Here is a 27401-nt window from a genome sequence, read left to right as displayed (position 1 = left end):
ATTTACGTATATAAGACCATACATTTTGGTATTACGTCATCATACATATAAATAGACCAAATAAGTATATAATTAGGTAATATAGACCAGTAACAACCCATGTGAAATCCGTCGATAACAAATGAAAATGATGACACGATTCTATCTATATTGTGAAAGAATTTCGCTTAAATGAGGAAATAAATAGTAATGAATCAAGAAATATACTTCAATGTACATTAACAACATTTCCGGAGATTGGTTTTTTTAATACAAAGGGAATTAGATTAAGGAAATGAATATAAACAAGAAAAGTCAAAAGTCGATACAAAAGAGAACAAGGAAGAAAAATACGGGTAACTAAAACTTATTTTACTGATATCAATGAAGAAAAATACGGTAACTAAAACTTATTTTACTGATATCAATGAAGGAAAATACGGATAACTAAAACTTATTTTAATGATATAAATGACGGGAAATACGAATAACTAAATCTGATATCAATGATACTATTGAGGAAAACTACGGAAAACTCAACCTTACATAACTGATATAAATGAGAAAAAATATTGGAAACTAAACCTTACTTTACTGATACCAATTAGGATAAATACGGAAAAGTAAACCTTACTTCACTGATACCAATTAGGTTAAATACGGAAAACTAAACCTTATTTTACTGATATCATGAAAAGAACGTTCTGGTTTTATTTAAATTGTTTAATAGATGAACACTTTAAATTCATTCCTTTGATGTTTTTATGCTTTTACTTTTAACAGAAGGAACAAGAAGACTGAAGAAAGATTAATTCCATACATCTGGTTTAGTCCTGGCATGGAACAGAAATGACGTCCAATGAACCTGTATTATATTATACTAAAACGGATATAAAAAGAAAAATGAAGAGTTTGAACCTGAATTGTGTGATTGTCAACATGATAAGGCCTACATCAGCTCCTACAGACCCACAAGTGTCTTATAAAATGTTAATGTTCAGTACATGTTAGTGCCACTAATTGTCGTCACTGCAGCGACAGTGTCTCACCTAACGGTGGCGAGGACACATGTCGTACCCGGTACGACAGCACATGACAGCAGACCAGTTTCTCTCTCCTGATATATTATTTACAGCAAAACAGCCGTGAGCTCGCGATGTGTAGCAAGGTGCGATATGTCATATTCTATCAAACTGATAACGGCACGTGTACTAACTTCGCAAAAACGTAAACATTTCGTTAGCAATCTGCGACAGTCGGGAAAGCACCTTTCTCACTATAAAATATTCAAAGGTAAACCTTAGGATCCGAACATCGATCTAACTCGAAATGCGTCCCCATGTTTTATAAGCACTTTTATGACTATCGGGAGATAAATATTTAAGCAGGAAAAATCATAACATGTTTTATGAAAATGAAAGCTCCATGACGGGAGAACTATGGTATGGACAAGATAGGATATAGGGAAAACGTCCCACGGGAGTTCCAAGATATCGGAAAACAAGGAGTTGGAAGTAACGAGGTAGGCATCTATTCGGTAGACAATAAGGCTTCCGTTCACACGTTTTCATCCAAATAGACACGGCTACAGTCATAAAGAGAAACATTTTTGAGGTACAGGAATCTTTTGTGAACGTGAGCATAAGTGGACTTGCATTAACTTACCGCTAATTGACTCAGTGATCAAAATGTAATTGATGTCTTTATTATAAAGGAATCCAACACGTCGGTTTATAGATTGATTGAATTATTAACATGCTTTTAGTGTTTCTGATTGTAGCTTGATTTATAGAACACTATGCCAGATATTTTTGTAATAGCCAGTCTTTTCTATTTAGGTATGGCAGCTTGTCCAGGTAGACATCACTCAAAATAAAACCATGCAGACATCACTTATAGTGAGCCAATCATAAATAGTTAAAAGAGAATCAAGCAGATATAGCTTACAGTGAATCATACGGACAGCAATTAAAGTGACACAGGCATACATCACTTATAATGAACCAGGCAGGGATAAATTATAGTTAGCCAGGCGGACATAACTTATAATGGACCAGGCAGGGGTAAATTATAGTTAGCCAGGCAGCCATAACTTACAATGGACCAGGCAGGGATAAATTATAGTTAGCCAGGCAGACATCACTTATAATGAACCAGGCAGGGATAAAATATAGTTAGCCAGGCAGACATCACTTATAATGGACCAGGCAGGGATAAATTATAGTTAACCAGGCAGGGATAAATTATAGTTAGCCAGGCAGACATAACTTACAATGGACCAGGCAGGGATAAATTATAGTTAGCCAGGCAGACACAACTTATAATGAACCAGGCAGGGATAAATTATAGTTAACCAGGCAGACATCACTTATAATGAACCAGGCAGGGATAAATTAGAGTTAGCCAGGCAGACATCACTTATAATGAACCAGGCAGAGATAAATTATAGTTAACCAGGCAGACATCACTTATAATGGACCAGGCAGGAATAAATTATAGTTAGCCAGGCAGACATCACTTATAATTGACCAGGCAGGGATAAAGTATAGTTAGCCAGGCAGACATCACTTATAATGAACCAGGCAGGGATAAATTATAGTTATCCAGGCGGACATAACTTATAATGGACCAGGCAGGGATAAATTATAGTTAGCCAGGCAGACATCACTTATAATGAACCAGGGAGGGATACATTATAGTTAGCCAGACAGACATCACTTATAATGAACCAGGCAGGGATAAATTATAGTTAGCCAGGCGGACATAACTTATAATGGACCAGGCAGGGATAAATTATAGTTAACCAGGCAGACATCACTTATAATGGACCAGGGAGGGATAAATTATAGTTAACCAGACAGGGATACATTATAGTTAGCCAGGCAGGGATAAATTATAGTTAGCCAGGCAGACATTACCGTAGTGAACCAGGCAGATATAACTTATAGTGAACCAGGAAGATATCACTTTATAGTGAACCAGGCAGACATCACTTTATAGTGAACCAGGCAAACATAACTTAAAGTGAACCAGGCAGAAATAACCTATAGTGAACAAGGCAGATATCACTCTATAGTGAACCAGGTAGATATACGTATATGCATGTGTAAACATATAGTGAACCAGGCGGACATCCCGCATAGTGAACCAGGCAGATATCACTTATAGTGAACCAGGAAGATATCACTTTATAGTGAACCAGGCAGACATCACTTTATAGTGAACCAGGCAAACATAACTTAAAGTGAACCAGGCAGAATTAACCTATAGTGAACAAGGCAGATATCACTTTATAGTGAACCAGGTAGATATACATATATGCATGTGTAAACATATATTGAAAAAGGCGGACATCCCGCATAGTGAACCAGGCAGATATCACTTATAGTGAACCAGGAAGATATCACTTTATAGTGAACCAGGTAGATATACATATATGCATGTGTAAACATATAGTGAACCAGGCGGACATCCCGCATAGTGAACCAGGCAGATCACTTATAGTGAACAGGGCAGATACCACTTATTGTGAGCAAGGCAGACATAACTTATAGTGAACCAGGCAGACATCCCTCATTGTGAACCAGGCAGATATCACTTATAGTGAACCAGGCGGACATCCCTCATAGTGAACCAGACAGATATAATATATAATGAACAAGACATATATGAATTTATAGTGAACCAGGTGGACATCACTTATATTGAACCAGGCCGACATAACTCATAGTGAACCAGACAGACATCTTCTTCTTTACTTTACGGGGGCTCCATCAAAGTTGACGTTTATGCCCTCGGGGGTCCTATTGCAGAGGCGTGAAAAAGGGGATTATTTACAGTGATTAACATATAATGAACAAGACATATATCAGTTTATAGTGAACCAGGCGGACATCCCTTATAGTGAACCAGGCAGATGTAACCTATAGTGAACAAGGCAGATATCACATAAAGTTATTAATCAGACCATTAATTTGACATAAAAATTACTTCACTTTAAATTGATAATACTAGTATAATTATGTTAGATGATATTTGTCTATCATTTCATAAAAATCGCTTTGCGTGAGTCCCGTCTTTGTATGAAATCATAACAAATTCCACTTTACATTGCACGTCCGCACGATCTCACCCTTTAACACATAGTCAAACATGTTTACACAATAAAACTCAATATAACGACCCTCGTTCATTATATATTCACCAGTTCAAGCTAAACCTTAATATATAAGCCCTTGTTCAATAATGACACTCGTTCATATGTATATGTATATAAACAGTACACCCTTAAAATCATACCCCTCTTGACACGTACACACACAGTAAAATCGTGAAATAAGTAATTAGTTATCCTAATTTTTTCACAATATATCTATTTTGTGTACAAGTTCCTTAAAGCTTTTCGGAAATTTTTCCAACTTAATTGTCCTAAAAAGTAAAGATGCACAAATGCACATCCATATGTTGGCTAACTATTGTAATAATGTTCCTGTAAGTTTCCAAATCGGATAATTTTGATAATGCCTAAACATATGAGATGTTTCTGAAAGTAAATATGGCGTTACTTTCGGAGTTATACTGTTTTGTATTAACGTAGCATGCCTATATATTAGCTAGCATCACATCCTCTGTGTGGGTGTATAGGAAATACGTCGTGACTGAACTAGTTACAGTTAACCAAGAGACACCAAACTTAGTCATCTTAACCATGTTTTATGTAAATTTCTCAATAACTAAGATCGACAAACAGTTTTTTAAATGATGAACCTTTCACAGAGCTGTTCATATTTGTTTGGCGAAGTAACTGCATATATAAACGACATTTATTTTCACTCCCTGGTTGTATACAAAATGTCAAATAGAAAAATATATCAACATCGTTTAAAGAAAACAGACCTTACAAAATGGAATTTAAGTGCTTCGAGAAACTCGTTTAACCCCATTGGTGCCTCTTGAAGGTCACTCGATGTCATACGCATGCCATATGGCAGGCGGCCTTCCGGTTTCGAATAACCCATTGATAAATCTGCACCTTGGAGATTGGGTATTCACACCTGGGTAGGAAGGGTCTTTTATCCACAGTTGCGTTACACATAACTCTGTTTTATCACCTGTTGATTACTCAGATTTACATATGGAATTGCGATGTATTATCTGTTTTCTTCTTGCAGATCTGCATTTAGAATAAAAAAAACCCGAAAATGAGTCCTTTTTTAACTAGTGTATACATTTACGGAGAATATGAGTAATCTACATACGTACCTTCAAGGATGTCATTTGAGTATGAAACATCTGCTATATGGTGAATCATGACAGAGATATTCATTTTAAACTCGCAGTCCTAAAAATATCATGACAAATCAAATAAAAGCATCGTCTTTGTTTTTATCTAGTCCTGCGAATTTAAAAAAAATCGTCACAAAGGATAAATCATATTGTGGTATTTTCATGAGAACAGACTGTCGGTAATAAAACAGCTCGAACATCTAATTGACACACTGATATATTGACATACTGATATATTGACATATGGGTATATTGACATGCTGATATATTGACATACTGATATATTGACATATGGGTATTTGACATACTGATATATTGACATATGGGAATATTGACATATGGGTATATTGACATATGGGTATATTGACATATGGGTATATTGACATATGGGTATATTGACACACTGATATATTGACATATGGGTATATTGACATATGGATATATTGACAACTGATATATTGACATATCGGTATATTGACATATGGGTATATTGACATATGGGTATATTGACAAACTGATATATTGACATACTGATATATTGACATATGGGTATATTGACATACTGATATATTGACATACTGATATATTGACATATGGGTATATTGACATACTGATATATTGACATATAGGTATATTGACACACTGATATACTGACATGCAGGTTTTATTTACATACGGGTCTTTTAACGTATGGATATATTGACATATGGGTATATTGACATACTGATATATTGACATATGGGTATATTGACATACTGATATATTGACATACGGGTATATTGACATATCGATATATTGACATAAGGGTTTTATTCACAAACGGGTATATTGACATACTGGAATATTAACATACGGGTTTATCGACATACGGGTCTATTTATTTATGGGTATATTTTCAAAAGAGTATAAGTGCATACAAGTTCATTTACATACGGGTATTTAACATACATATATATGGGTCTATTGACAAGCTTTATGTTATATATAGGTTGACAAGGCTATATTGACATACAAGAAATTAACAAGACGGCTTAGCAAAATGATAGGGACATATCGGACACAAATATCAAATTTGAAAACGTGTCAGTAAGAAGCCACCTCATCCTGACACTGTAAGGATGCCAACTTAGATTTTAAAAGTAGCCGCTTTGTATATCGAATAATTCAATTTATTGGCTTCCAGGCCACTCAGCTTCTCCATCTTAGTGCCTAAATGTAGGACTATTCAAATCATTTTCTTCAGGGGCCTGGAGTCTCCCATCTGTCTGTTGCCACCAGTCAGGCGACAATCTTGGACTCTAACAGTTTAAATGTTAACGATCGGTATTTCTCGAAAGATAATGGAATGAATCATGTTTAACAAGTAGGATTTCGTCGGTCTTTAATTATGTATAATACATTTTGTGACAGATCGCAAGAAAGAGATGACTACCAGGAGGTCATCCTTAATTTGACAATGAAAGACGGATGCATTATTCCCACATTCCGTAGCTAGGCTCCTACTATTTCCTTTGTTGAGCATATCTTAAATCATATTTGATAAGAAAAATAGACGGCCACAAGACAGACATTTTGAATCCCACATAAATTCTTTCCTCCTGTCTTTTTTACATATTGTTATTTGAAAGGCAAAGATTTGATCAATATTACCCACGTGAAATGACTACCGATCCGACAGAGATAAGAAAACAACAGAAAACATCAACATGGAACTTCTACCATCAATAGTTCATAGCTGGCCATGATCAGGTGGATAATCCGACTTTGCAAGTCACTTTGGCTTCTACTTGGCGTCATCCCGACTCCTCTGAAAGGTAGTCCAAGCCAAGGACTGGAGGTCTCTTGCTTTTGTTGATTGGAGTCTTAGTCTACTGCCATGATGTTATTGCAGCCTCCTCCTCCTCTCCTCCTCTTCTTCCTCCTCCTCCACCTCCGCCTCCACCTCCTCCTCCTAGGACCTCCTCCTATATCACACTTGGGTGGTAATGTGCAGTGTTGTATTACTCTTCATGTCAAGCACTATTGCTGGTGACCAGCCAAAACCTCTTACCTCTATCTCCATATCGAGCTCGATGTTACCTCAACCTGCCAGCTCGAGCTTCTACAACGCTCAGCAACTTCAACATTTTGCAAAGTGATCAAAACTTTCTGCATCCCAACTGTACTTGAATACACCATAATCTCCAACCTTGTTGGTACATCTTCATCTTCTTTACAGATGTCTATCCTTTCCTATCCGCTAACTGTACCCTAAGTCCTACCATAAGGATCTGCTTGGAAATTTTGGACCAGAACACAGTGTCTGCGGGGAGTTGAATAACAACCACCTCTGCTGGAAACCCCATTCTCTAGTGAATGTTTACCCTCATATCCAAGTCACCTACTGCTGACAGTATCCTGTTTCCCACCAAACTATCCTTTAGTCACCGCCCGCACAAAAATAGCAACCTTTTGCCCTTTCTTGACCATTTTTCCTTCCGCTTTGCATTATCAAGAATCTCGTTGATCTCCTTGCGGACCTTATCATTATCATAGCAGTTTGTATATTGACTGTCCCCGTGTGTATTTGTTTATGATTAAAGCACATGTGCAGATAGATTGATCATTCGCAAAGTAAACCTGCTTTGCTTGTCTTTAGCCGTCAGGAAAACAGATTCGGTGGGCTACGTATACACTATACGTAGACCTCAACAGAAAATCTAACTGTACCCCTCCATCATCAAAGTGTCGACCCTTGAAGCGCTCAACTCACTTTCGCCTTCCCAACGTAGCCAATTGTGCTGTTTGCCCATGCCAACGGTCCGTATCTGCTTAGCCTCTTCTTCCATCATCATGATCTCTGCCCAATCCATTGGCTGACACTGTCCAATCTAGGTCTAGAGACTGATCACAGCATTAGGCGCTCTGATGCAATAGTTCTTACGACGATGTCCATATGCCTTAATATTTCTTCCGGCTCATTCACTGATTGTTTCAGCATCCCATAATTAGCAACTCCTGCTCTCGTGAACTTGTCATCAACATGATAATCAGAAGCACTTTCGTCCCATTAAACTCACCCGTCACTTGATTGTGTGACAGATGGATTTTGATCTTCGAGATGTACAAATTTACAGTGCTAAAGCTGCGCGGTACGACCAACCAATGACCCATGCATGCACAAAAATCTCTTTTCAGTGACTCTACTGAAGGAAGTGGTATTCGTTGACAAGCAATGGCAATAAGAGTGCTTTAAGTACGTAGTGTAGTTTTTTATGCCTTGAACTTTCTTGGAAGCCGACATCGGTCGAAGATTTTCATCCACTTACTCGGCTGTTTGCACATCTTCTAGACACTGTCCCTCACAAACGGCTACTGTTTAAACTAGAACAATATGGGATCCAGGGGAAGCTACTCCAATGGATAGAAAATGTTCTAAGCGGAATGAAGCAGAAGGTAGTGATCAATGGTGAAATATCTAATACCAGGAATGTAACCAGCGGTGTCCCACAAGGGAGCGTCCTAGGACCTCTTTTATTCCTGATATTTGTCAACGATATGCCGGAAGTCGTACAATCCATAATTCAACTATTTGCTGATGACACAAAATTGTACTCCGGAATTTCGAACGACGATGATAGGAATACTCTACAAGACGATATCCACAGATTATGTGACTGGACAAAAGTCTGGAACATGAAACTAAATGGGAAAAAATGTAAACACATGTCAGTAGGAAATCAAAATATAGACTCGGCTTATACAACAAAAAATTGACATATCGAAGTAACCATTGATAAAGTGATCAAAGAAAAGGATTTAGGAGTTATATTTGACCACAAACTAAATTTTACTGACCATGTCAACGAGTGTGTCTCTAAAGCCAACAGAATCCTCGGACTAATATTTCGGTCATTTACATTTATAAACAAAGACATGTTTATTCAATTGTTAAAAGTTTAGTGCGGCCACACTTGGAATATGCCACCTGCATATGGTCTCCAATGCTCAAAAAGGATCAAATTGCCATTGAAAATGTCCAACGCAGGGCAACAAGACGCCTACCGTTCCTAAAAGGAAAATCATACAGTGAGAGACTTTGTATGTTGGGCCTCCCCACTCTAGAGTACCGACGATTGAGAGGAGATGTCATACAAACTTACAAAATCTTGTATCGCATTGACATTCTGGACAAGGACAAAATTATTAAAATGGCAACATTGGCTACAACAAGAGGAAACTCCAAAAAACTCTTCAAGAGAAGGATGAGGCTCAATGTAACGAGGAACATGTACAGCAGTAGGGTCGTGGACGTGTGGAACTCTCTACCAAATATAGTTGTAGAGGCCCTCTCCTTAAATAGTTTTAAAGCTCGGTTAAACAATCACTGGCGTCATCATCACCAAAAAATGTGTACCAACCTGTTACTCACAACCGAACGTGATTAGAGAACAGTATCAAGATGCGCCTCAAGAGGCTGGATCAGCTTACGTCGACGTCGACACTACATGATAACTACATGAAAACTATTGATCAGAGTGCTGCCGAAACACTTTCCAATACTATCATTGGTTACTCATTTACAGTCGGTATGTCGATCCCAGTTATCTTCAGCCGTTCCTCATTTACAGTCGGTATGTCGATCCCAGTTATCTTCAGCCGTTCCTCATTTACCTAACTTGTAATCCTTCAAAAAGATACGACAGTATATTGGCTGGTTTAAATGACGTTTGTGTCCTGTCTTTGTTCCTAAGGGTTCGTCGTATGTTTTTGTTTTTACCATTATATCGTTCATAAAGGCTCTTGTTGGTAGTTGTCTGATATCTGCGATCATACAAAGCTCCCTGCTCATCGTGCACGCGCATAACTATTGGCGATCTATTTTATTATACACATTATGCAAAACATCTTGAACTTGAACATCTAAAAATTGATACAAATAGTCAAAATGGAACAGTCTGAATGGTATATTGGTATTCCTTGCCTATACACAGACGGGGGATCCCAACATTGGAAGATCCTCATTAGTTCTATGATAATTGGATTGTGTCCGTTTGTTTAATTTGGGGTATTGAAAGTCATAACATCACTTATTGCATCATGTAGTACTTTCTGAGAAACAGCGATAGCAAACACTCTCAAACTGTCATTTTTTTCGAACAAATGAGTTATATTGACAAAGAAATTGCATAGTCAAAGTGTTTTTATTTTTTTTATTTACCGGAAATTATTCAATCTCCGCTGATATGACTGTAAATTATCCTCGTATTAACCCGATGTCTAGTGATGGGTACATGCTCCCCGCTTCTTTGATCGTTGGTGACAAACTGCCTTGTATTCGACTGGAGACATCTTACGAAATGCGCTGCTGCAAACAATTAATGATTATAAAACCTACCGGAACACCTGGTGTTACCTGACGTTTTTGTAGAGATTTATATATAGATCGCTTTCCTTGTGTTCGTTTCTCTGCAGCTCACTCTCTTATATTTCGTATCCACTTTTGAGTTCTAAACTTGTAATTGTATGTTGAAGCTTTTGATGACTTTTGTTGACACTTTGGTTTATTTTGTCCTTGTGTGATATTTTTGGTGATTTTGTCCTTGACTTGACTGCGCTGTAGCATCGGTCTTTGTGTGGTACACGGTGACAATCGAGCCACCAAACCTCCTCTCACCCCTGCGTGAAATACATGTAGATTATTGCGTGAGTAATGGAGATGTTTAAAAATATTTTAACAATTTACTGAAAAAATGTTTGGATACGCAATAACACTTTATTGAGAAACGCCCTGGACAGGCTGTCACTAGCTGATAACAAATCGTATTATTGGCAGTTTCAAATATCATTTAATTTTTTAAATCCAATTTTTCAAACATTAACATTTTAATACCTAGTACAGTCATTCTTCAATCGCTTCAGTTTACCTTGTTCTATATATATCCTGTATTACAAAGTGCGCATGAGCTAGATCGTTGTATGGGGGTTAAGAGTTATATCAAAGTTTTAAAATTACTTTGGCTCTGGAGTAGTTATATTTAGTAAATAGAATTCACAAACTTTCTCTTTTCTTCCGTGTTTTAAGTTTTTTTATGTCAGAACTTTGAATATAGACATGTAATATATACGTCTCTGATTTAATATATCTTCTAATATCTGAAATTTGCTCGATTTTTATGTGATATGAATAAGTGGTAAGCTTCTTGAATTTCATTTAATTTCACAAGACACGCACACCGGAACTCATCAAACACTCTCATGTAGAACACAGGTACTTACGACAACCCTTTTTCCCTCGTACCATACAGGGGCGGATCCAGGATTTCATAAAAGGGGGGGCCGAGATTTTTTTCTCAACAGTCAACGGTGTGAAGGCAGCGAGTAGGGGGAGGGTACGGGAGGGGGTGGGTTTGGGGGATCTCCCCCCAAAAAATCTGTTTTCTAGAACGTCTCAGAAGCGTGTACTGGAAAGAAAATTCAAGTTTCGGTTCAAATTCTCTATCAACAGCATGTTTTAGAAGTCAGATGGTATTATTCTAGGGGCAACCTGGTGATGACAAATGTATGAATCTCCACAGGGGGCTTGTTCATTATTACCTAATTTGGCGTCCCGCCCGCAAGGGGGATACGAGAGGTCCACCGTCAAAAAATGAATGTAGGGACGCACAATATCTAGTCTTCAGACATTGTACCTACAGTACAGTACTTCATGTATTAGTTTGTCGTACAAAAGAACAAATAACACTATAACATCGTTGCTGTTTAATTAATGAGTTACTCATGGCATCACTAAGTTGCTAAACAAACGGATAAGTTCAAATCAGTGCGATACCCAAGGCCACTAGATATATAGTCTCGCGTTTTATAATTGTTGACTAATTCATTAGTGTAGACAATGATATATCTGAAATATCCACGCTGATTAACTCATGTAAAGGCGTGCATATTACCAACAGTGGTACATTTGCTAAGCTATCTGGTTAAAATGGTACAACTTAGGAGGCACATACGCGTCACCTTTAAATTTAATTTAAAATTATCATACTTGTAAGTACAGCATATCATCTCATTCTGGTACGTACAACTTATTACTACGTACACAATAGTATGCTGTGTGAAGATACTTTCTTGTACGCACACGATGGTATGCTATAAGTACCACAATGAGATATTATGTTGTACAAACAAGATAGTTACACAGTTCCAACAATTTATATAATACCAAAATAATTGAATGGATATGTTTAGTCGATCAACCTTTATCGTTCTTGTATAATGATATGATTAATATCGCCCGGGCGGTTAGAAAGATTACAATAAAAATATTAATGTTCAGATCATCTATAACGAGCGGTCAATAACATAATTATGCAACTTATGCTAGTATATTTCCGCCGAGCGTTGCAAGTTGCAACTTGGGGTTTTGCGGAGGTGGTAAAATAAAAAACACACTTTAGGGTCAAGATACAAAGTAGACGAGCGTAGCGATGCCAACAAATATTGTTTTAATAAAGAAAAAAAAGTAAAAATATCAGATAACGGAAACCCACAATATTTGCTAGGATGCCGTATGGGATGTGTGGGGCGTAGCCCCAGATTTTTTTNTAGTCACCCCTAGATCCCTTTCACTGGCAACAGATTGGAGTTTGTGAACTTCCCCCTGTTTGATGATGCTGTATGAAGTGTCACATTTTAAAGCTCCTTGGTGTAATTTTAGGTGCTTACACTTGTCAGAATTTAGCTCCATCATCCATGTTCTCGTCCAGTTGTTCAAACGGTGAAGATCCTCTTGAAGATGTTGCCCCTGATCTCCTGGATCCATTGCACGATATATCTTTGTATCATCTGCAAACATTTTGGTCAGGTTATGAATGACCTCAGGTAGGTCATTAACATAGATGGGGAATAGGACTGGCCCCAGCACACTGCCCTGGGGGAATCCACTTGTGACTTGACATGTACTAGATTCACAACCGTTGATCACAACTTTTTGTTCCATATCTTTCAGGAAGTCTGTAATCCAGCCCAGTATGTCCCCCTTGATGCCATATCCCTCGACTTTGTGTAGTAGTCTCCTGTGGGGTACTTTATCAAAGGCCTTTTTGTAGTCCAAATAAATGACATCCACTTGCTTGTTTTGATCAATAGCTTCTGTCCAGTCGTCAATTGATTCCAATAATTGTGTGGTGCAGGACATGCCACTTCTAAAGCCGTGCTGCTCTTTAGAGAAAAGGTTGTTGTCCATGTGTCCCATTATTTCATCTCTTATGATTCGCTGGAGTAGTTTGCCCACAATTGATGTAATGCTAATGGGCCTATAGTTCCCTGGATCTTTCTTGTTCCCTTTTTTAAAAATTGGTGTGACATTAGCTTGTTTCCAGGATTTCAGAAGACAATTATCTGCTATTGATTTTTTAAAGATGTATTTAAGTGGGATCTTGATTTGGTCTGCGGTCTCCTTTAGGAATTTGGGATGTATGTTGTCAGGACCAGCCGCTTTGTTTACTTTCAGCCTGCCAATAGCTTTGAATATTTTTTCCTCTGATATCTCAATCCTGCTTATTTCCCTATTTGGGGAGTGATCTTGGAATTGGGGAAGTGGTTCTTGCCCATCATCTATGAAAACACTAGCGAAGTGGTTATTTAGGACCTCGGCCTTTTCTAGGTCATTCTTGGTGAGTTCTCCGTTCCCTTTGTCCAGTTGAGTTATCTTCTCTTTTGTCTTGACCTTGTTGCGGACATATTTCCAAAATGGTTTCGGTTCAGTTCTTATTTTATTAGCTAGTAATTCCTCATGGTTGTAGGTGTTGTTTCGAATAGCCCTTGTTGCTAAATTCCTTGCTTTTTGGTAGGATGTGAAGTTTGAAGCAGTTTTACAGTGTATATATTTTTTTCCATATTTTTATCTTGACTGCTTCAAGAGTCTTCCTGTCGAGAACATGGTGGTCCTTTCCTTTTCCCGTTCGTCCTTTACTCACTGGTATATTTGGCTTAACAACTTTAGATATTATTTCAGTAAAGAATTCCCAGGATTCGGTAAGATCCATAATATTCATGACACCTCACTCTACTTTTGAAAGCTCCTCCCTAATTACTGCATAGTCAGCTTTAAAATAGTTTAGTCTTGGTTTTTCTCCAACTTTGTCTTCGGTGTAACATACAAATTTAAAAACTAACGATAGATGGTCACTAGGTCCAATACTGCTTTTATATTCCAGACTGTCAATCATATTCTCTTCATTTGTTAGAATGAGGTCTAGAACTGATGGAATGTTCCCCTCCCTGAGTCTTGTAGGATGTAACACATGTTGATATAAAAAGAAATCATGGGTTAGTTCTAGGAATTTTGAAGATACATGTTGTTCGTTGACATCAGTAGTATTTTCCTTCCAGTTGATTTCCTTAAAGTTAAAGTCTCCCAAGATAAGAAGGTGAGAATGAGAGGTTGAATTAGCCTTTCCAAACAGTTCACTGAGCTGAGTGAAGTTCTCTCCATCACAGTTGGGACTCCTATACACGCAACCCAATAGAAGGGAATCAGATTTGTTGAGTGTTATTTTACACCATACAGCTTCTTGGTAGTTCAACTCGTCATCCAAACTGATTACGTCTAAATTGTCCCTTATATAGATGGCTACACCTCTGCGGAAATCTTTATCTTTGTTGTTGAACTGATTGTATCCTTCGAGATTTAAATTTCTGGTCCAAGGATCGAATAGAGTGTTTTTTGGGAGGATCTCAGTTAATGCAATAATGTCTGGCTTTGATTCTTCGACAATAAGTTTTAGTTCTTCCATCTTTGGGACAGTCAGTGTGTCCACGTTAGTGTAAAAAACATTTAGGCCATCAGTGTTAAAAACTTTAAAACCATTAAAACCAACATCCTATGGGTTTGAAGAGTTGTGAGAGTGACTGGTTACATTCCTGGACTGTTGTGAAACTTGCAGACCACCGATTACGGTATCATCGGGGTCAAGCATCGATTCCTGGCTTGAGGGTGGTCGTCTTATAGCCGTTAGCTGACTATTTAAGACCATGTTGGCGATGGGGCTCATATCCCCAATGGTACGGTCCTCCACCCCGACATTCAAATCCGTGTTGGTCTCACTGGGGGCATCTAATATGGTCTCAACTTCCATAGGATCAACTACCTGCCCAGTCGTCCTGTCGTCGGGTGTTGCCAGTGTTCGTTTGTTTCTTCTTTTGTCTTGTTGTTCCTGTCTTTGCTCTTTAGTCAGGTCCCTCAAAAGTATTACCCTTCGGAGATGTTCTTCAGCTTTTGCTGATATTTTTCTAGCATTCTCTAGAAGAGACTTCCTTTGGTTCCGGCTGCCCAACTTTGCTATAAGGGGTCTGACATTTTCTTTCGTTTTTTCCCCACTCTGTAAGTTGTTACCAACTCAAAATTGTCTACATCTAGTGTTAACGCAAGATTTACATTCTTATTTTTTACGAGTCGAGCTTAAAAATCGCCACTTTGGTATATTTATTGTTTCAAACTTTTAAACCTAACTTTCTCATGGCAAATATCACACAATAATAAATGAATTAATTAATAAACCAGTTTGAAGTAGTCGAATTTTGCTCACCATGATCATGATCTAGACAAATGGTGAACTACGCCCTTCACTTGCCACTCGATACTTCTCTAGAATGTTCTACATTCATTCGAATAAAACTGAGGCATTCCGGTTTTGTTGACAAATGCAGAAAATGTCTGTTTGGAAAGTGTGGTATGTAGTAATGTACAATATGCGTGTGCGCGTAATAAAATTATGTACTGTAAATGATCCTACCAACAATCGCTGTAGACTTGTGTATGCTAGTCTATTGATGTGCTCAATCAACATGTGCAAGACAGGAGTCTGGGGAAAAGAGGAGGGCGGTGGGGGCACCTGCTCGGCGGGGCTGCTGTAGCATTTAGATGGTTAGGCCGAAGTCTCATATTCTCATTAACCTAAGCACGAATAGCCTGATACGTAGGGATGAAATTAGTATGAGACGTTTCCCCAGTTTATACCAGCACTCGTTAAAACACCATCCCGAATATATGATAGGGATATGTACGGGATGCCAAAACACACCCTGTTATATGTTCTTAGGTCCCTGTGAATACACAGGGTACTTGTTCCTTAGATATTATAGTAATTAGTATTCGTCTGTGCGGTATCCCTTACTATAAACACCAATATATATAAAAATGACAAATATATTGCTTGTTTAATTATCTTCACAGAAAAGCTAAAAACCATCCAAACTATTTGTAGCATTACCGGATTAACCCTGATTAAATTTCAGTAGAGGTCTACTGTACAGTGTAGATTTTACAATATATATAGCGTTATTTCGGATCAAAAGTGCCTCGAATAATCAATGCAATAATTGCTGTAATGCATATGGCAAACATGTTGAAATATATACCAGATATCCTTTTAACACCAAACGCATATGTTTTCTCGGGACAATAATTTGGTATTAGGTTTGGTGAAGACTCTTTAAAATATCAACCCCTATTGGTCCTGGTTTATAAACCTTTGTATATGTTGTAGTTACCGGATACTGCCGAGGACTGTGCAGAGCGTACAGCTTCTGAAGATATGTCCCCATCAACATGTTTCCGCTGTATGTCTGTGTTCCTCCAGCCATCAGCAAGACTACCTCACCATAAAACAGGGTAAATCAGGACAAAGAATGATATCTTGTTAATGTCTGTAATTAAAATCAGGACAAATAGAATCCTATCACAGTGGTTTTTGGGACCACAGGGACATGCCACATGCTATATATAAACAGACGATATAAATGAGTCCCAATATATTATACAGCATGTGATATGTCCTTGTGTTTGGGACACAGTTATTTTGAGTCACACAATCATGCTTTTGTCTGTGCGGCTCATCCACATTTTGAGAACCCAATAAATGTCTTTGCGATAAAATATTCTAAACAAATTGTGAATATACTTCAGTATATGGATTTGTTGAAAAAAGTCTTACAAAAAATAATGTCTCAATAAAAATAACCTTACATAACATTGAATCATAAATTATTTCATATACATATGACACAGGAGAAATGCTAGTCTTGTCTTAATGATAACAAAGGACACTCATATAAACAAATTTTAGAAATTGGTAGGTTTTCCATAACTGACCATTGACAAATCTTGTTACTAAAAATTACAACATAAAATCGAAATAGTAGAGCCAATGTCGTGTGAGTTATAATATGGGTTGATCAGTGGGGCGCTTGGCTCTGAGTGCGGATACGAAATGGTATGCAGGGTAATGGGTAGGATATGGCAATATAAGGTTCTGATGAAGACTCGCTGAAGAGTCAAAACTAGTCAGCCATAATAAACATCCACTCCAACTGGTGACGTCCGAGCTGTGTTGTTATTGGAACCCCCTATCCTTATATAAGCTGTAATAGTTATAAAATATACTGATTCACCCTAAAACAGGTGTCCACTTAAATATTATTAGAGACATCTAAATGACTATATTAAATTGGTGTCTGAATTTTTTTTCTCCAGAGCATCATAAACATTTCGAAAAATAGAATTATGATTATGGTTTCGGGAACTTTCAATAAAAATTAGGGAGACCCCACTATATGCCATCTATAATGGAACTAAATTTCAGTCCGAAATAAGACTCCTCAAAAACGCACTGCAGTTTCTTTGTTGTTTTATTCACTTTTCCATTTTCCATATTCCAGCCAGAAAAATGCTACAAAAACTTGTAGGAGCTCAAAAGATATGGAAGTAAGTATAGAAAGGCGATCTTAGGTATACATTTTGCTCACATTTTGAATGAAATTTGTGCCATGTGGTGAAAATGAAAAAGGAAGGATGAGCAACAACACCACTGTATCCTGTTCATTGTAAGAAACAGACGTGTAGCTGTGCTCTGATGACAGCCTCATTTAGGCTGACACATGTCAGCACTGTGGGTAAAGTCAAGGAAATATAATCCAGTGTTGTTGCTCATCCATTTTTGTTTTTAGTTGACCTGCCACCATGAGAACTAGTATACCATTAGGTGTCCACCCCTGGATCACTACTGCCACACTGGAGTTGACCCTATTGCAGGGAGGTTACATTTGTAGGTCTCCGCCCCCTGTCTTATGGTGAAAATGTTTATACCACTGTTTAAGAATATCAGAACAGCCCTGAAATCGAGCACATATCTACAGATTTTAATCAACAAATGGAAAAGTAAGGGTCATTTTACGACAAGTTTCATAAATTTTGATATGACCTAAAATAATACATTGAAATATTTACATAACCAGCAAGGCAGGGAGACATTGATATTGATGAAATATGGACGTTGGCTTTTGAAGTATTCGTTACCATTTTATATAGTAGGCCCTGGCATGGTTCTTCCCCTATTTTCCCCTCATATATCTATTTCTGGAATAGCTCTCAGTAGGAACACTATTTTTCCTGTTTCATTTCCAGTTTAGCTGAATAAGAGCCTATGTAGGTTGACTTAAAAAAATAGTACCCTTGCTTTTGTACAGACCGCAGCAGATAGAAGCTGCTGGCCAGCAACAAATGTCCCTCTCACAAGATGACCTACCAGTGCGAACAATGAAAGACAGTTACCAAGAGGCAGTTATCCCCCTTGGATCAAACCCTGATACCAGGGAGAAATATGTAAATTTTTACGATGGAATACGTTTTGGCAGGATTTTAGAGGACCTTGATACATTTGCTGGTACTTGGTTTTTTCTTTAAAAACAAAGAAAAATTGAAAACAATTCCCAAAATTTCTAATGCTAAAATTTGTTTGTGTCCAACTCAACAGCTTGTTAGTTTCTTGGTGTAAGAGGTATTTTTGGTAATAGCTATTGAAATTCTGTAGATATTGTCAATTATTAACCCAAAAATATTATCACAGGAAAACTTCTAATTCCACAATAATTTTAGTAGATAATCAAATGAAAACTTCATCATATTTAATGTATGGGAAATCTATCAATGTTTTAACCCTTGAAATTATTCTATTTCGAAGTGTGGATCAGTTACACACACACCACACATGATGATGAAACGTCTGACCACAAGTCTCCCATCGCCATAGTGACCGCCCTGGTGGACAGGATCGGTAACACAGTTTACTTTATTAGAAATATAGCAAATACAACACCTTTCCTACAAAAAAGAAAAGGGGAAATATTAACAGAAATTTCAAAATATTTAATTTCTATGTATGCAACAAGTTTCATAGTATTGTGTCGATTATTTTGAATCGGTGTTAACACAGATAAAATAGATACCATCTGAATAAATCAGCTGGTTAGCAGACATACAAACACAGCTTATCTAGAGTTTGTGATTTGGTACTCTTGGTGATGCAAAATTTTCAGACATTGTCTTTTTCTAACGCAGAACTATATTACAAAAAAAATAATTTACCATGAGTTTTCCTGTACAAATCACATATAATTTTATGTAATATTTTTTGGCCTTTTGGTATCTCCCTTGAATATTTTAGGAGCTAATTGTATTAAAACTGATTCTTCTTGTTCCAATGATATTATGTCTGGACAATAGTCTTAACTGATAAATTTGTTGTGGTGAAACCTCACAGTTACCAATGTTACCCAATAACAGGCATTCACAAGTACAGTCACTGTAACCTTTAACGGCACTTTGAGGTCGAAGTCAATTATTAATAGAAGTTTTGAGTTTTGAGTAGCGCAAATGTTTGTGTTGTTATTACGATACTGCAAACTTTGTGTTTCAGAATTGGAGGAACATCCTATTAGAGCAGACAAAGATATTCTAATGTCTGGTCATGTGACCTGGGCAGGAAGTAGCTCTCTAGAGGTCACTATGAAGCTGAAACAGGTGCTCTATCTAGCCTCTCCCTATACATTACATAACAGAGAGTATACCGTTCTTGTGTTCAGTAGGTTCACATCGAATATTTTCGATGATCGGTCAAAACAACAAATACATTATACCTGACTCCTTGTTTTATCAATAGATTTATAGCTGGACAGGTAATGATGTGCTACCGAGATCTTGAGCATAAAAACTAATGTATGTGCTCTTAAAATTACTGAAAATTCAGAGATCAGTTAATATTTGACATTAATTTCTTGGCAGATTTGTTTAAAGCTTAAATAAGTTTTGAAGCTACTGAATACAAGACTTTGATATGTTAAACAAGAATGAAGATCATAACTTCAACAAACTGTATAGAGATCAAAATTCATCCAAACACAAATAATCTAATTAAAGTAAATTTTTCTTTTGCTCCTGTTTTTTGATATGATGTGTATGTGAGTTATGCAAAGATTTGACTTGGAAGATTAATTAAAATGGAAGATAAAACAAAATATATTTGTAAATTTTATGAAATATTTTTCAAAAGCGGCGCTGTTGAACTTTTATTTGTTTAGCAATAAGGTTTGGGCAGTCAGGATTTTGTAGATGAATCTTGAAGTGTGTTTGTATATGGCAGGAATACGAGGGATCAATGCGACAACTGCTGGAAGCCAGGTTTGTGATGGTGTCCCGAAACCCAGTCACAAAGAAGTAAGTAAACAGGAGAATTGTGTTTCTGATGATTTGGAAGCCAGGTTTGTGATGGTGTCCCGAAACCCAGTCACAAAGAAGTAAGTAAACAGGAGTATTGTGTTTCTGATGAGTTGTGTATTATCACTGGACAGTTTGTATTCTGATTCTGATACATGTACAAGAGGATTAAGACAGGTGTGCAATTATCAGGTATAGTAAGGTATACATGTATATCAGTCGACAAGTCATACTTTCCATTTAGCATAGATGGTTCTAGAGCCATAATCTATTGCACATTTTGAACAGTAAAAATGGTCAAGGAAATTCAGTATAGCATGTCCTGAAAATGATGTACTGTAATTGATTTGATAAGCTAGGAGTTAGGCCAGTACAGCGTAGCAAATGTATTTTAGAAAGTGATTATGACCAATCGCGATGCTTTATTTTTTTCTTATTTAGGTCAGCACCAGTGAATAAACTTCAACCAGTTGGTCCTGAAGAGGAGAAATTATTCCAATTAGGAAAAAGTATGTTATGAGTTGTTCACCATTTCCGGTGAAGTGAAATGTTTCTGATCTGCCCTGTGGTCATGGACTCATGATCAGTTGTGTATCAAGCTATTGGCATAGTATACTTCAAAGTATTAAACTTTTCATCGTGATTAATAAAACTTGATAGAAAAAATCATGTCCTGGAAATGAACACTGATTATATTACGTTTAGATAATATACTCAAAATTGCAATTTGAAAATATTTATTTGAAAACTTGACTAACGGTATCTTATGATAATGTTATGAAGATTGATAAAGCTGAACCCAGAACTGTGTAGTAACAGTATGTAACAGTATGTAACAAAATAACTCTGTGCTTTTCTGGTTTATCAATTGAATTTGTTCAGTTTTATTACCTATGAAGTTAGGATTGATAAGTGACTCGTCGTCAATTGTATGAACATTGAGGATGATCTGTTATGGATTTTAAAGCAAACACCAAAAGAAAATAGAGGTGCCTGGTGTCACTTGTATTAAAGTAGTATATAAGTAGTAGGGAATAAAGGAGAAACAAGATTATGGGAAATGTTGGTCACAAAAACTGCCTTTCTCTGTCCCTCCATATATCTGTACCTGGCATATAGCTCTCAACAACATTTCCGCATTATACATGTGTACTCAATTTGATACTCATAGAGGGTAAGTACCCTGACAGAAGTTTTGATCCTGGCAAGCTAGAGTTAGTAAAGTACATTATAGCAGGGCAATGACAAGGGTTACTGTACCTATATTAATTTTATTGAATGGTTTATAGGTAACAAGGTGAAGAGGCAGCTAGAAGGGGAGAGAACTCTACTGAAGACTGCTCCCTCAGAGGAGGAACGCGAGCTAATACACAATTTGTTCCTCCAGACGTTAGACTCAAGGTACAGAAATACAAAAAGTTGCATCTGATAATATACCATGAAAGTATTGTCTGTTCCAGAAATACATATTGTATACATTTAAAGGGGTTGGGCAAAGAGAGACATTTGTTACCCCCCCCCCCCCCCCCCCCCCCCCCCCCCCCCCNTGCAAATTTTCGAAATTATTGTAGACCAGAGAACTTATATATTGTTGTTAGATATGACATACATTTTTTCAGAATTTTAAAAAAGGGAGTTCTATTGATAATTTTGAAATTGAGATTGTATAAATACTTGCAGTCCAGCTATTTTGTTTTATTAACTTACAACAACTTTAATGTTTAATTTATAAACAAACTAATATAAATTCAGCGCTTCAAGTTTCCGAGTGCGAGTCAAACCAGACAACAGTGAGTGGATGGAGAAAACTTTACTGAAGAATCTGACAATCTGCTTCCCAGAGGTATTACCAACAAATCATTGTAGCTGTACACATGTGTAGTAGCAGGGTCTGGAAACGTGGTACACTTACACTGTTGTTCTGATGTTTGTCATCGCAGGAAAACATCTCATTTTCCCTGGCTTTTGAGAAGCCAGTTGTTAGGACCTCAAAATATTCTCCGTTATTACTTAGAAATATTTAAATTATCATTTTGTTAATCTGTATGAAACTGTGATGAATATATCTATTGGTCTAACAAATGATTTTATCTCTAATATCTTTTTCTTCTGATTTTAATTTATGTTAATTGTTTAAAACTATTCTATTAATGGGATTGTCTTTGAACATAAGTATATATTCCACTGATTTCAGAGACCCACACTTTAGCTGTCACTTGTTTACTATCAAATAAAATTTCACGAAGCCGACTTCATTTCACTTCATTAAAGTCATTTCAGGAAAAATTGTTGCTGATTAAGATCAAATTTGAAAGTTTTCTCTATTTACTACTGAATTGTTTTTCTCTTTTATGTCAGTTTTCTTTTTCGTTATACCTTTTTTGATGTTGTTTGAATATTTTACTTGTCATAGATAGAGAACTTTATTATCAGATTTATTTGTGTTTTCATGAATGAGCAAAATGCAAGTGTACCAGATACATGGCATAGACAGTCAGTGTTACATATGATTGTGGTGATGGCATTTACTATCAGATAACTGTTAGTTGTTTATCTTTTTTTCAATATTGGTTGATTCAAATGAAGATGAGACTTAAACATTGATGTATAATTATTGTTTTTGCAGCAAAGGAATTTGTATAACAAGATTTTTGGTGGCTTTTTGATGAGAAAGGCATTTGAGTTAGCTTGGACAAATGCAGCCATGTATTGGTAGGTCCACATTCTGAATATTCTCTTAGGGTACATTTTTAGGTCACCTCAGACAAAGTCTCAAGTGACCTATTGCGTTCGCCATTTGTTTGGCGTCGTTCGTCGTCCGTCGTGCGTCCGTAAACAATTTACATTTTCGACTTCTTCTCAAAAACCCCTGAACCAATTTCAATGAAATTTTGCAGGAACCTTCCATGGACAAAGGTCAACAAAAAGAGTGGCCGGTTTAGTCCCAAGACCCCAGGGACCTGAGGGGTGGGTCCAAAAAGGGTCAAATTGACTAAAATTTTAAAATTTTCTTCTCAAGACCCAGATATGGTAGAATCAAATACTCTTCATAGATGGAAGGGTCTTAAGGTGCTTTACCAAAATTGTGAATTTCTTGACCCTGGGGTCTCACGTTTCCCCCTGAGGAGGGGGTAAACTTTACTAAAGTTTATATAGGGAAATCACATTTTGGACCAACATTTGTTTAATTTCCATTGGAAGTAATTCAATTTGGGTTAGCATTATCAGTATTAGGTAGCAGTTTGATAGTATGCACCTATGAGCCCTGACTGACCCCCAGGGGCTGATGGGTGGGGCCAAAAAGGGTTGAATTGACTGAAATTTCAAAAATCTTCTTCTCAAGACCCAGATATGGTAGAATCAAATACTCTTCATAGATGGAAGGGTCTTAAGGTGCTTTACCAAAATTGTGAATTTCATGACCCTGGGGTCTCACGTTTACCCCTGGGGAGGGGGTAAACTTTGCTATAGTTTATATAGGGAAATCACATTTTGTACCAACATTTGTTTAATTTCGATTGGAAGTTGTTCAATTTAGGTTAGCATTATCAGTATGGGGTAGCAGTTTGATGGTATGCACATATCAGCCCTGACTGACCCCCGGGGCTAATGGGTGGGGCCAAAAAGGGCTGAATTGACTGAAATTTCAAAAAATCTTCTTCTCAAAGACCCAGATATGGTAGAATCAAACACTCTTCAAAGATGGAAGGGTCTTCAGGTTTATGACCCGAGGGTCTCACGTTTACCCCCTGGGGAAGGAGGGGGGGGGGGGGGGCTTTATTATGGTTTATAATGGCAAATGAAACTTTGAATATAACATGTTAATAACTTGATTGGAATTATAACCTTGAGTTGACAGTTTGATACTTTGAAAAGTTTGAGCGAGCTCTATCCCCAAGGGCTGTAGGGTGGGACCCAAAGGAGTCAGTGTGCTAAAATTTCTTCATTTTCCTTGTTTAGAATCAGAGGTGCTAGTTTCAAATACTTTTTAGTCTTAAATCTGTATGCTAGATATTGAATAAGGTGGTTTTATTGTTTTTTGTCACTTTGAATAATATTTCTGTTCATGTTAAAAACAAAATCAACTCTCTGTATAGATATATCAGTTGACCGTTAAGGCCCATTGGCCTCTTGTTTCGTATACTGTTGAACCAGTTGAACCTGTAAAGAAAACGACAGGCACAGATCTGAACCGAGGCTGACCTCAGGAAAATTTGGCACGTGTAGATTATTTCTGTTCAACCGGGATACAGGAATGTAGCCTTAATCTAGCATACCTTTATTTATGCTGTTTTATCAAACGAGAACTGTGCTTAATATAGTGCCAAAGCTCTAGCAGCTATTCTTAAACGTCGTGATAATTTTACATATCATTGATTATTGTACATTGAAGTTTGATATTTCAATTTAGTTTTATGGCATGTATTAGCTTCTCTCTCTTATAGCCTATTAAAGCAAGTTCCTTTTAAAGTGAAGTACCTTACATGCATTTAAATTATTTTTAGTCTCTTGTAACTCTTTTAGAGTGGCTTTCGTCATATGTTTTATGTATATTTTATTGTATCATTGTATAAATGTATGCGGAAGGTGAGACTCCAATAAACTATCTGTACCTGTATCCACACTAACCACACCCACACTTCTACACATAAGGAAAGTTACACTGTTGTCACCAAAAGAATTGTTTGAAGGTTGAATAAATTTCAAAGTGCTAATGAAAGTTCTAACTTGAAGTTATGTTTTCAATAAAATAATTCTTTCATTATTAGTAATCAGACTTTCAGTCCTGCTAATGTCCCTGTATTATTTTGCAGTAAAACACGGCCATATGTAAAGGCAGTTGATGATATTTTGTTCATGAAACCTGTTGAAGTTGGATCTGTTTTGTTTTTGTCTTCCCAGGTGAGTTGATGGAGAAACACATGTATTATTGTATATTTTATGGAGTAATGAACAAAATGTGAAAGTTGCATAAGATTTGCTCTCTTTTTCACACATTTTAACATGACAAATATTTGTACACAATCTTATATGTCTAGATATGAATTTCACTGAAAAAGTTTTATTGAATTTTTAGATTTTATTTCTTATTTGGATGAAAATATATCAAGCAAAACATTGGTTGTCAATACAAACAAATATTTTTTCTAATTTTCAATTTTTATGTTTTATTCCATAAAAGCTCTCTTTATAAGTTTGCTCTCTTATTTACATAGTTTAACATTACAAATATTTATTTACAATCTGATGTATTTAGATACTAATTTTACTGAAATTTGTTTGTGTTTTTTCCGATTATAATATGTTTTATTCGATTTTTAGATTTGATCCTATTCAGATGAAATTATGTTCAGCAAATATTGGTTGTCGTTACAAATCGATCGTTTTAAATTTTTGAATTTTTAGCTCACCTGGCCGGAAGGGCCAAGTGAGCTTATGGCATGGTGCGTCGTCCGTCGTCCGTCGTCCGACGTCCGTCCGGCGTCAACGTTTTACTTTAAACAACTTCTTCCCAAAAGGCCTAGGGTGATGATATTTGGCCAGAAGCATGCTTGGATGAAGGGCTACCAAGTTTGTTCAAATAAATGACCTTCATCAATTTTCAAGGTCACAGGGGTCAAATATGTTAAAATCTTTTAAACACCTTCTTCTGAATAACCAAGAGGCCTAGGGTGATAACATTTGGCCTGTAACATGCTGGGAAGGGCTGCCAGGATTTTTCAAGTAAATGACCTTGACTTATATTCAAGGTCACAGGGGTCAAATATGTTAAAAACATAAAAACAATTTCTCCTGAATAACCAAGAGGCCAAGGGTGATGATAGTTGGCCAGTAACATGCTTGGATGAAGGGATACCAAGTTTGTTCAAATAAATGACCTTGACCCACTTTCAAGGTCACAGGGGTCAAATATGTTAAAAACCTTTAAACAACTTTTTCTGAATAACCGAGAGGCCTAGGGTGATGATATTTGGGCAGTAATATGCTGGAATGAAGGGCTACCAAGTTTGTTCAAATAAATAACCTTGACTTATATTCAAGGTCACAGAGGGCAAATATGTTTTAAACATTTAAACAACTTCTGAATAACCAAGAGGCCTAGGATAATGCCAGTAACATGCTGGGATGAAGGACTACCAAGTTCAAATGAATGACCTTGACATCTATATTTTAAGGTCACAGGGGTCAAATATGTTTAAAACCATTGAATAATTTCTTCTTAATAAGCAAAAGGCCAAGGTGATGATATTTGGCCATGAACATTCTGGGATGAAGGACTACCAAGTGAATGACCTTCGCCCATATTTAAGGTCACAGTGGTCAATATATGTTTAAATCTTTAAATGATTTGTTCTGTATAACCAAAAGGTCCAGGGTAATGATATTTTTCCAGAAGCATGCTCGGTCGGAAGACTATAAACTCTGTTCAACCTAATATTATAATGTCCTTGTTCGACATTCAAGGTCACAGGTGTCATATGTTTAAATCTTTTAATAGGTTCTTATGAATGAAACACTGATATTTTGCCTGTAACTGTATTTTAGTCCACTTTTAAGATTACAAGTGTGAGATTAATACCAGGTGAGCGATGCAGGCCCATTG

The 27401-nt window shown here is 36.9% G+C and overlaps 1 protein-coding gene and 1 long non-coding RNA gene across 2 annotated transcripts in view; one reads left to right on the top strand and one right to left on the bottom strand.

The window, feature by feature from the left end:
* Positions 1-10839: 10839 nt before the first annotated feature.
* Positions 10840-15892, bottom strand: LOC110446211. The gene is made up of 2 exons (XR_002462441.1): positions 15834-15892; positions 10840-10923 (listed from the first exon to the last, which is right to left on the bottom strand). It is a non-coding gene; the product is annotated as an uncharacterized LOC110446211 (long non-coding RNA).
* A 25-nt stretch (positions 15893-15917) lies between these two features.
* LOC110446210 (acyl-coenzyme A thioesterase 9, mitochondrial-like) overlaps positions 15918-27401 on the top strand; it is a 15140-nt gene continuing 3656 nt past the window's right edge. The window contains exons 1-12 of the mRNA XM_021491244.1: positions 15918-15977; positions 16794-16918; positions 17965-18010; positions 18772-18968; positions 19266-19358; positions 20001-20104; positions 20724-20797; positions 21239-21306; positions 22087-22198; positions 22550-22640; positions 23424-23509; positions 25612-25699. Of these exons, the coding sequence (XP_021346919.1) occupies positions 15949-15977; positions 16794-16918; positions 17965-18010; positions 18772-18968; positions 19266-19358; positions 20001-20104; positions 20724-20797; positions 21239-21306; positions 22087-22198; positions 22550-22640; positions 23424-23509; positions 25612-25699 (1113 nt within the window). The 5' untranslated portion in view covers positions 15918-15948. The remainder of the gene's footprint in view (positions 15978-16793; positions 16919-17964; positions 18011-18771; positions 18969-19265; positions 19359-20000; positions 20105-20723; positions 20798-21238; positions 21307-22086; positions 22199-22549; positions 22641-23423; positions 23510-25611; positions 25700-27401) is intronic.

Source organism: Mizuhopecten yessoensis, unplaced genomic scaffold (assembly GCF_002113885.1).
Source record: "Mizuhopecten yessoensis strain PY_sf001 unplaced genomic scaffold, ASM211388v2 scaffold2641, whole genome shotgun sequence".
Taxonomy (NCBI): domain Eukaryota; kingdom Metazoa; phylum Mollusca; class Bivalvia; order Pectinida; family Pectinidae; genus Mizuhopecten; species Mizuhopecten yessoensis.
Note: the sequence above shows the minus strand (reverse complement) of the source record. Positions and strands in the feature narration are given on the sequence as shown.